This window comes from Centruroides sculpturatus, unplaced genomic scaffold (genome assembly GCF_000671375.1).
Source record: "Centruroides sculpturatus isolate CEXI.00-Female unplaced genomic scaffold, Cexi_2.0 scaffold344, whole genome shotgun sequence".
Taxonomy (NCBI): Eukaryota; Metazoa; Arthropoda; class Arachnida; order Scorpiones; family Buthidae; genus Centruroides; species Centruroides sculpturatus.
The window spans coordinates 605,076-617,546 of record NW_019384558.1 but is presented as its reverse complement, the minus strand read 5'-3'; the positions used below and the strand labels follow the sequence as shown (position 1 = coordinate 617,546).

The 12,471-nt window shown below is 29.2% G+C and overlaps 1 protein-coding gene across 1 annotated transcript in view; it reads left to right on the top strand.

Moving 5' to 3' along the window:
• LOC111623914 (dynactin subunit 4-like) overlaps positions 1-12,471 on the top strand; it is a 58,137-nt gene that overhangs the window by 25,860 nt on the left and 19,806 nt on the right. Inside the window, exon 6 of the mRNA XM_023366646.1 lies at positions 6,389-6,456. Within this exon, the coding sequence (XP_023222414.1) occupies positions 6,389-6,456 (68 nt within the window). The remainder of the gene's footprint in view (positions 1-6,388; positions 6,457-12,471) is intronic.

Below are 12,471 nucleotides of genomic sequence, written 5' to 3'. Positions count from 1 at the left end.
AGATATAATTTAAGTATTTTTCTATACATATTAATATAAATTTATAATTATATTTAAATTCATAATAAATTTATATTACTCTTTAGTAATATAGATGATATAGATTTTTATAATTCATAAAAATGATTTTATTATTATGAAATTGTAAATTCTAAATCATTTACATATGTGATTTAAAAATATATTTTTTAATTCAGTGATTAAAAAATTTTAAGTTTGGTCAGTTAACAAACACTTTTAATATAAGTTCCACAATTCTAAAGTAATTTTATTATATAAAAAATATATAAGGTATCATTANAATATAATAGAAGGGTTAGAAGTAAAGATAATCTAATAATCTTGATCTCTGTTGTTATTTTTTGCCTGGGCAACACCAGACTCATATGCTAGTAAATAAATCTTATAATATAATCAAGATTGGTTGATAATAATATTAATAAGTGCAGAGCCCAAATGGTCATGAGTTGAAAGTTGACATTTGGTACACAGTTAGGGTTGTCATTAGAAAGAATGTACACTACAGGACTTTCTGAAATTCCCCCATGGAGGAGAGTGGGAGAGTTAAGGATTACCCTAAATTTGGATTTTACTGTACTATTTTAAATGCAGTTTTTTACAAAAAATCAAACATGTTTTTAGACCCATCTAAAAATTCTCTAATTAGTCTCAGAAGAGGGTGAACCTAATTCTTGCACCTGGTAAAAATGGGTAAGATCAGCTATAATCTAATAATCATAATTTTTGCTATCGTTACTATTTGGCCAAGCAACGCCGGTCTCATCTGCTAGTATATGAATATTTGTGGGGATTAAATATTCTTAAGAAATGTGGCAAATAGAATATATAAATTGGAACTTTATGCAAAAAAAATAATAGGTTTTTCCTGAATATAAATTTCTACAATATAAAATTTTACTTCCTGTTTTTCTTTAATAAATTGTAAATCAAATAATGCCACGGTATCCTGACATTCAAGGAAACAACCTGAGTTTACCAGGTACAAAAGACACAGCAAACTTTTGTTATTAGCCTATACACAATACAAACCTTGACAGTTTGTCTCCAAAAAATAAAAAAATTAAATAATATATAACTTATTTTAATAATAATAAAATTGTCTTTAACACAGAGATGACTTATGATTAAAATAATTATTTTAATCATAAGTAATTTCTGTGTTAAAGACAATTTTATTATTATTAAAATAAGTTATATATTATTTAATTTTTTTATTTTTTGGAGACAAACTGTCAAGGTTTGTATTGTGTATAGGCTAATAACAAAAGTTTGCTGTGTCTTTTGTACCTGGTAAACTCAGGTTGTTTCCTTGAATGTCAGGATACCGTGGCATTATTTGATTTACAATTTATTAAAGAAAAACAGGAAGTAAAATTTTATATTGTAGAAATTTATATTCAGGAAAAACCTATTATTTTTTTTGCATAAAGTTCCAATTTATATATTCTATTTGCCACATTTCTTAAGAATATTTAATCCTCACAAATATTCATATACTAGCAGATGAGACCGGCGTTGCTTGGCCAAATAGTAACGATAGCAAAAATTATGATTATTAGATTATAGCTGATCTTACCCATTTTTACCAGGTGCAAGAATTAGGTTCACCCTCTTCTGAGACTAATTAGAGAATTTTTAGATGGGTCTAAAAACATGTTTGATTTTTTGTAAAAAACTGCATTTAAAATAGTACAGTAAAATCCAAATTTAGGGTAATCCTTAACTCTCCCACTCTCCTCCATGGGGGAATTTCAGAAAGTCCTGTAGTGTACATTCTTTCTAATGACAACCCTAACTGTGTACCAAATGTCAACTTTCAACTCATGACCATTTGGGCTCTGCACTTATTAATATTATTATCAACCAATCTTGATTATATTATAAGATTTATTTACTAGCATATGAGTCTGGTGTTGCCCAGGCAAAAAATAACAACAGAGATCAAGATTATTAGATTATCTTTACTTCTAACCCTTCTATTATATTATATTATAGTATTTGATTTATATAACTACAAAGGTTATCTTATGTAAGGGTTTATCACACCAAGTGATCAATTTAACACATTTTAAAAATTCTTTAAATTGTGTACAGTAGATGAGTAAAGAATTTTTAAAATGTGTTAGATTGGTCACTTGGTGTGATAAACCCTTACTTAAGATAACCTTTGTAGTTATATAAATCAAATACTATAATATAACAAACATTAAAACAAAAACCATATACAGGTATACTTACGTCGTTTCAAGTTACATCATTCCTGATTATACGTCAAATTTGTCAAAAAAGTATATGGAAAAATAAAAATCAAGTTTAAGTCATTTTATTCAACTTTACATCTGTCCACCACAAACATTGAAGTCGTAATATCACTAGAAAAGCGTTTAAATCACATAAAATCATATTAAAATATATACATTTACAAGTATGTACTGTATTTACAGTACATGCATTCGTAAATTTAGATTACTTTTTTCTGTACTATATTAAAAACTAAAATTTATTTGTTTGTAAGCTTAAAATAGATCCTTATTTACCATATATTATTAAAAATGCATTAATAAATAAAATACAGAACCGGGAATGGTAATTTATCGTTTAGCCTAGTGACAAGTAAATTCGACTTACGTCGCCTCTTCTGGAACCAATTACAGACGTAAGGCGAGGTATATCTGTAGTTTGGTTATTTCAACCTACCATTGTCACAATTTATCACGATATTCAGATGATGCAAAATGGCACAATTTCTTTGGTCAAGTAGACACCAATTGAAAATATATTTAAAATTTATTAAGATATCATATCTTTTCCTAATGTTAACTCTAAGAAATTGTACCATTCACAACTGAAATTAAATGGAAATCTGCCAATGAATCAAATTTCCCAAAAAACAGACCAAATATTGCCCAAAAACTTGGCACCCTCAAAAACCACTTAAAACATATTTTGTGCATGCTGCTGATCTTGTATTATGTAATTTTCCTATTTGAATGCTACCACACTGCTAGTCCAATAGAAAGAAGGGACTTGTTGTGGAAGAGGGTTGAAGTAATTTGACCAAAAGTAGTCATTGATCTCCTCCCAGAAGAGAGGATGGTCAACGACTGCTGACTACTAATTAATGCTGGTTTGCTGTTAATATTCAAAAAGTGATCTGTGTTGGATAGGTTGTGACAGCCCCACACGTGATCAAAGTTGCTAACCTTAACATCCAAAAGACTTCATATGACTTGTTTAAATAAAAAAAATCTTGTAAAAATACGCAAATAATTGCTTTTATGTGATAATAAAGTGTTTATATTTTTGCAATAGATTGTATAAATTACATGGGAATTATGTTTTTGTAAATATTGCATTTATAGAAAAATTATTGGGCTGCAATATGAAAAAACTGTAGACCTATAAATTTCTACTGTTCTCCCCCTGACTGTCTATCATTCCTTAATCTCAAGATCAGAGTTAGATAAATGAAAATCAAGGATAGATATGGAATGCTTAGGGGCAGGAGGCCCAGATGAACTATATATGAGCTTCTGGTTTGGTCCAGAATTCATGTTACTTCAATTCAAAATTTTCCCCCCAAATGAAGTTAGATAGATAACTGGCACAACACTATTGCTAACAGGAAAAGTATGATGTACAGGGGGCAATACACCAGTAAAAGAATTGAGAACATTGTGACGTCACAATAAATAATCAATCATTAGAATTAGTTTGGTTTATTTGTTTAAGGCAACATGACACATGAACAATCTGCTTAGGGGGATATGTTCCAGGAAGACTATTATGGGAAATTGGATCCTATTTTGGTGTTACTAACATGAAGATAACCTGGAAAACTCCAGCCCATTGGCGATGTCCGAATCCACAACTAACTAATTAACTACCAGTGTTCGATGGTTTTATCCACTTGGCTACTGAAGGGCACTTATCAGAATTAAGAAAATATCATCCAGAAATGAAAAAACCCGAGTTGTTAGATGTGGAAAATTAAATACTTATAGACTTATCACAGAGAAACACTTTTGCTATGAAAAGAATGCTTCCTGAAGAAGCATTTCAGGAAGCATTCTTTTCTTGGCGTAAATGCTGAATTTGGTACATAGACTCAGGAGGGGATTACTTCAAAGGCAATAAAACAGACTAGCTTCTAGGTAAATGCAAACAACTTCTATTTGAAAAGTTTGCAAACTTTCTGGACAGACCTTGTACACAGTCTAATAAAACAAATAAAATCATACGTGTTTTTTAATAATTGTAATGAAAGTGCATGAACACAGACAGTATTAGACTGCAACTACCAAAAAGACAAAGAGACTTGACAATGTTGAGTCTCAAATCTTGAGACAAATTTTTGCAAAATATTGTGCAAAACTAGACCTGCAGATGCTTCTCTGGAACATAACTGCTTCCTATGCACACCCACAAAACCACAGACCCACCACTGACAACATTATTAGAAATAAAATCACCATGTTATATAAATACAATCTGTTAAGAAATTATAAGTGACCACCACATTTTTTTTAGTTTTCTCAAAACTAACAATGTTCAATGGTCAATTATTATTCTCAACAAGGTAAGTACAATAAATAATCAAGTTTTGAACAATTAGTTCAACAATCTTAACGCATTTTAGTTATTAGTGTTACAAAATTCAAATTTTCATTGTTAATAAATAATAAGACCACCACAAAAACAAAATATTGAGAAGTAACTTTTTTGTTGATTAATAGTTGATTGTTGCCCCATTTCTTCATAACACTTAAAATAGCCTGTTTGGCATTGATTCTACCAATTTTTTCAGTAGGTGGTTGTCAATAATATATCATTAGCGCATAATTTCACATTCAAGTTCTTGAATGTGAAATTACGATTGTTTACATATCTCTTCTGACTTAAAATCCCCCAAAAGTTTTCAAAAGGATTTAAGTCAGGACTTCTTGATGGCAAAGGTAAAACATTAATTTTCTTTGCCTTAAACTAGTCTTGAGTTGCCTTTGAGTTATGTTAGATGGCTTTGTCTTGTTGGTAGCACTATTTTCTTCCTCTAAAATATGATTAAATGGAAGCAAATGTTTTTCCTATAATACCTGATAATTTTCAGATTTTCATTTAATGCTAAATTTAGCATCATAACAGAATGATCCCCAAACCATGACAGAGCCTCCACCATTTGACTACTAAAAAATACCTTAGGTGCCTTGCACAAATCATGCCAATATGCAATATACCCATCTGGGCTGTCAAGATTAAACTTCTTTTCATCTGAAAACACTACATTGTTCCACTCTTTGGTGCAGGATATATACTTCTTGGCCCATTCTAATCTTACTTGTTTATGTGCCTGTCAATTTGGGTTTACCCTTTAGTTTTATGTAACTTGCATTCTGGTTTTTCCTTAATATTTTTCAAGCAATTACAAGTGAAAACTTTGGTCCAATTTCACACGAAATTTCTATTGTAGACATATTCTGTTGAGTTGCCATATCAAAAACATGCCTGAAATCATGTGAGGACAATGATTTTTTTTTTTTTTTACCAGATCTCTTGTTCTGTACATAATTTTCCCTTTATTTTTCTAAAACATGATGAATTGCTATTTTGGACCTATTAAGGAGATCAGCTAAGGCCCCTTCTGAGTAACCAACACCAACATAACAATAAAGTTTCCAGATTTTTCCTCCTTCCAATTTACTTCCTCCTGGCATGGTGTTTAACCACAACTACTTAAAAATAAACTTAAGAAAACCATTAAAATTAGTCATGTTACATCATAGAAAACTGATAATCATGTGGTAATAGAAATTTTTCCTAAGGTAAAGGATTAAATTATTTTCTCTTGGTGGTCTTATAATTTATTAACAGTGAAAATTTGACTTTTGTAAAACTAGTAACTAAAATATGTTAAGATTGTTGAACTAACTGTTCAAAACTTGATTATTTATTGTATTTACTTTGTTGAGAATAATAATTGACCATTAAACATTGTTATTTTTGAGAAAACTAAAAAAAATGTAGTGGTCTTATAATTTCTTAACAGATTATATATTTATTAAAATGCATTATTTGTTAATTAACAAATTTTGAAATGTTATACTGTATGTATAAATCACAAGAAATTAAATAAATATAGCTATAGTTATTACTTATTTTTTATCCGCATTTAATAATATGTTATCTTACATTAAATATTCAAATTACCTTCACTTAAATAACCTGTTCTTTTTCTAAATTTATTATGAGATTAGATAAAACATGACAGTATTGATGTAAAATTTGATATCATTTATCATCAGCTTTTTTTTATCATTTAAATCATAATAAATCATATTTTTATGTATTAAAATATTTTATTTAATTAAAGGATAAATATGGGATATCAGCAGTTGTATCACGCAAGAGAGCCGGATTAAGTACATCAAGTTTTTTATGGTAAATTAATTCATGGTTTAATCTGTGTTAGACTAATTATTAATAATTTTATTTTGTTTTATCAGTGTAAAATTTATAGATGATCAATACAAAACCTTTCTCACTTATTTCTAGCCATTTATACACAAATACCCATGTATACGAGTACACGGTACTCGTGTATAAACGGCTAGAAATAAGTGAGGAAGGTTTTGTATTGATCGTCTTAAAATAATTCTAGCTACAAATGCATAGAAGTAAAATTTTTAATTTTTAATTTTTATGTAATAAACGATTTTTTAAGATTTCTCTTTAATTATTATAAAGTTGAAATGATCAATTATGTGACAAAAAGTCAGCCTAATACATCTCTTACATTGGAATTTGATTAAAATAATAATAAATTGAAAGATTATAGCACAGATCAGCAGGTATGGTCATTGGCATACTAGGTGTCTGCCATACCAAAAAAACTTTGGATGGCACTTGGAACACCTGTATACTGACAAAATCTATATCAGTCAACTATAAAAGTCCACACTGCTAGGATCCACACATATACTATTCTGATAAATTACAATATCCTAGTTTGGTGATGGCAAACCCATAACTTGCATGACCATTTCAAGGTATCCACAATGAATGTTTAGTAAGTTTTTGATTTTTTATAAATTATGCAAAGTTTCAAAACCTATCAAATAGTTTTTTTTTTTTTATATATAGTGTGACAGCAAAGTCCTAAAGTAGCCATTAAAGGCCACTAATTATGAACTTTGGATAGAAAAATTATATCAATTAAACATTTCCCATTAAACAAAATATTCTTTTTAATTNTACAGCAATCAGTTGCATAATTTTCCTGACCAAACTCTAAAATTGTGTGTGATGCCATCTGTTATGAGGTTTTACTTAAAAAACATTTTATATTGTTAATTGTTAAAAAAATGGCGCAAAACTTAATTTTGATGGTAGAGATGAGTTTTATAAAAATAGCAAATGTTAATAACAAATAAAATTTTTAAGCCTTATCCCACTCAAGATATAACAAGTGATTCCACTCCCTTGATCTTTAACCACCAAAATTTAATAGCATCAATCTCCCTAAGACAAAAACATTGCTGCAAAGTTTAAGAAATTTTCAACAAAAAACACAGGAGTTATTAAGTTTCAAAGCAGGTAAACAAAATCTTGCTCCCCATACATACTAACATCCATATATACAGGAATAAAAACTCAAAATTTTTTTATATCTAAACACTTCAAGGTCCTGAGTCCAAAAAGATTTAAATCTTGGGGGTTATTTTTAAAAATAATTTTCAAACAACTGTATAAGTAATCAAAATTAACACTCACCAATAACAAAATGTATAAATTTTACTACAAACTAACATTTTTATCTTTATATAACTGACATCTTCAGGTTTAATTCCACAGAATAGTACATTAAGGTTAAATTAAACATTTAGAACTATTAGAATATTTTTAAAACAAGCAGAAAATTTTTAAGAATATGCAGAGAATTGCACATGCCTGGTATGGACTGGTAATTAATTTTTTGCAGTGTGGTCAGAATATACATTGGGCTATATGTCTCCTTTTGGAAGACCTTACTTGTCATTTGCCAGGAAATGTTCATAGGTAGAACTCTCTTGCCATACACTGTTATATGTTAGTGGGAAGTTTTGTCTCCACACTATATTCTGGCTACATTGCATGATCCATTTTCATATAAACTAGCTGCATTTAGAGCTTTAATGAAATGAGCCTATATGCATTATTCCACCCAAGCAGGTAAGAAGAAAGAATTAGCATAAATCAAGAAGTTAGCTAAGCAATATCTAGCTGAACAGCTGGTCCTACAACAACACCAGCATGGGGATTGATTACTACCCAAAAGTGGTTCTTATACAGGGTGTATCAGAATGATGTTTTAAAAATTTGGGGGATTATAGAGGATGAAATTTTGCACGTTTTGATATAAGAAACCCATAGCCGGAAATGTGATATAAAGTTTTTACAGCACTTTGCACTTTGCAGTCAGTATGCTGAATGAAACAGCAGAATACAGTATTTATTACAAGTTTTATTGACAAAACAATAGAGTACAATTAAACTGTATATCAAATCAATGGTTGCACTACTTTAGAGTAAATGTTCAATGTGACGACCACCTGCGTTCTGTCTATAGGGAGATCATCAAATGTAACAGCTTCAAAATCACATTCAAGAGAAGTGCTATGATTTTCTCACTTAGAAATAATAAGGATCTCAGACTGAGAAAACACCTCTCACGCATCTATACTATCCCGATTGACATTCAACAGCAACAACACAATATATAGGAGCTACTGTTAGAAGCCTCCATGCAAGGATTAGAGAACATGATACTTCCTTAAGAAGCATCTCACTAGTATAGCATTGCCTCTTATGCACTAGATAAAGAAGTGAAAATGAACCTAGACAACCAAACCTCCTACACTGAATGGCAGATCTACAGCAATTGAAACATAGAATTGAGATCTACAGTATCTTTAGATGAAAGGAACAACAGTTAACTTCAAGGAAACTGATTCAATCTCTACAGCTTGGAGAGCATTGTTTGAGATAAATTAACTACCAGTTCATACCAGACATGTGTAGTTCTCTGCATGTTCTTAAAAATGTTCTGCTTGTTTTAAAAGCATCCTAATAGTTCTAAATCTTTAATTTAACTTTACTGTACTATTCTGTGGAATTAAACTTGAAGATATCTAAGATGAAAATATTAGTTTGCAGTAAAATTTATACATTTTGTTGGATTTTGTTATTGGTGAGTGTTAATTTCACAGTCAGTTTTTTGATTGATTGTCATACTTTTCCTATGTTATATACCAAGTAGCTTCAAAAAGTTCTTATTATGCTGGGTTAGTAAATTAAAAGTGATGAAAAAGGGAACATGTAATGCATGTCTTAGTTAAACATCTCAGGAATAGAGAAATATGTTTAAACAAATACATACTCATTGCAAAGATGACAACAGTTACCATATAGTGAAGGTCGTGTTAGTGAGACGTTGTGAAACAGAGTCTGTCAAAAATGGCTGTGGAAGAACAACATGCAAATATCAAATTTTGTGTTATTGGGAAAAAATTCTCTGAGACTTTCAAGATGCTTCAGGATGCCTTGAATCTTCCATGAAGCATTGTCAAGTTTATGACTGGTAAAAATGCTTTCATGAGGGATGAGAGTGTATTGCTGTTGATTTGTGAAGTTGTTGTCCGTCGAGATCATCATTTGGGAAGAAATTGTCATTGTACACAAGATTGTGAGGTCAGACAGCCAGCAGTTAATTGAGCAGATCACCAAGACAACAGGAATTTTGGTTGGAAGTTGTCATTCCATCCTGCATGATCAATTGAACATGCACCGTGTTTGCTAACAAACAGTGCCATGAATGCTTACAGCAGAGCTCATTCAATTTCTACCTCTTCTCCCAGTTGAAAGATGCCATCAAGGGATGCCACTTCAAGAATGCAGATGAGGTTATACAGAGTGTGACATCTGCATTGTAGGCACTGTCGGAAGATTACTTCCAAGAATGTTTTCAGCAGCTATATCAACATTGACAAAAGTGTGTAGTTGCCGAAGGACAATACTTTGAAGGACATGTTGCTTGATTTGTCAATTATACTCATACTTTTGAGTAATAAACCAATTCTGGGAACTTTTTGAAGCTACCTTGTATAACAGCTTGAAAAATAATAAATTTATTCATTGATCTCATTGAACTCATACTAATTTATTGACTTCTCAGATAAATTGATTAACTCTTTGAGGATTGTAGTAAGAAAGTATTATGAGCTATGTTAGTTACTTTACTAAAGTTAACTTTAAACTGTCAAACATATTTTACACTTTTTTTTTTTTTACATAAAAAAAAATATATATGTTTTTTGATGGATTCATTCTGTCTTTAGTAATTGAAAGTTTGTAGGGTTCATCCTGTAAACAATAGAGGAGTTCAAAGCTTTAGCAATTTCCTTATGTGTTTTTTTTTTTTTTAATTGTGTATTGAAATATGATTTTCACAGAGCCCAGCTTCAGTCTGCACCTATGTCAAGGAAAACAGGAGTTAAATGTGCTCATTAAATATTCCAGCAGACACTTAGGATGTCTATATTAGGATGCTATCTTGCTTTTTATGTTATTTAGGCATAAGTATAAAAATTTTTGTAATTTTCNGTCTTTGTAAATGTAATATGATATATTTTATTTTTTTACCATGTTACATAATCCTTATACCTATTCACATTAATATCTTAAGAGTATTATTAAATTAATATCAAGTAAAGAAGAGATATAACTATTTTATTTTGTTTAATGCAAATATTTATTTAAAATTTTTTGAATATCTTTCTGTTTAATAAAAAAAAAAAGCAAGTTCTCATTAGTATCACTAAGAAATGCTTTAAGTTGCTTTGTTCTTTTATATTTATTAGATAATGCTAGTTGTTGTCAGAAATATTATTGTAACATCTGGCATATTTTCATAATTAACCAGTTATTTAGATTGGCGTTACTAGATAATATCAAAATATTACTTTATGAATTGATGCTTATATAATAATGTTTTTTACAAAGCTAAAACATTGTACTTGATTTATTATGGATACAGTATATGATATGATTTGATATAATATTTAATAATTATATCATTTATTAGTAATTCAAGGTTTTAAAATTTATTACATTAAAAATTAATCATATAATCATATTCAATTGATCATTTTCATTATAATTTTAACACTCTGATGAAAATTAATTAAATAGGCCTATTCTTCAGATATTGAAATTTGCTAAATTACTTTATACACTCATAAAATGTGTTTTATGTATTATACTTATATAAAACACTTATGTTGTATTATATATGCATTAACAAAAATAGTTACTAAGAAAGTGGTACTGAAGTTGAATGAAACTTTATTAGTGTGAATATAATTCTGATGGTAATAAGTGATTACAATAGCATAGCAAAGGAACATTTTCTATGGAACACTGATACAATTTGAAGGATTTTTTAATAACTTGTAGACTTTCTCTTGCCTGGACACACACAGTGTCACATTCAGACATGGAGACATAGATATCCTATGATATCTTGTGATAGATTTGACTACAGATGTTGTAGCTGCTGATTTAGATCCCTGACACTCATAGATGGCCAAAACTGGCATCCTATATGGTCCTACAAATACTCAAAGTTAAATGCAGGATTGAAGCACTCACCAGTGATCCTTCAAACTCTATAGCCTTCCTCAAACACTATCAGCTATCCAATGTCTTTAACTGCATTGTACAGGAATGACTAGAAACTTAAGGCTTCCAAACAGCAATTACATTGAAAATTCTGAACACAATATGTCTTTTCATAGGACATTGAAGTAGCAATTATAAGGCAGTCTGATGATGCATGGGTCAATTAAAAATTTTAAAAAGCAATTTAAGAAAAAGTAACACTACCATATATACAATAATTAATTGAAAAATTTAGTTTTGAGAGCAGTAAACTTGGCAATGCTGATAGAGTTTTGAAATGTTTTCCCAAGATCACTGTAAATAAAAATTTAAGACTTAACTATTTTTTGCAATATAGTATGACCAGCTTACATCATTACAAAATCCAATTCTTGCAAGTCAACTTTTTATTTTATACCTGGTGTTATATTAACACCTGTGTTTTATGTTATATTAAATAGATATAATTTAAGTATTTTTCTATACATATTAATATAAATTTATAATTATATTTAAATTCATAATAAATTTATATTACTCTTTAGTAATATAGATGATATAGATTTTTATAATTCATAAAAATGATTTTATTATTATGAAATTGTAAATTCTAAATCATTTACATATGTGATTTAAAAATATATTTTTTAATTCAGTGATTAAAAAATTTTAAGTTTGGTCAGTTAACAAACACTTTTAATATAAGTTCCACAATTCTAAAGTAATTTTATTATATAAAAAATATATAAGGTATCATTA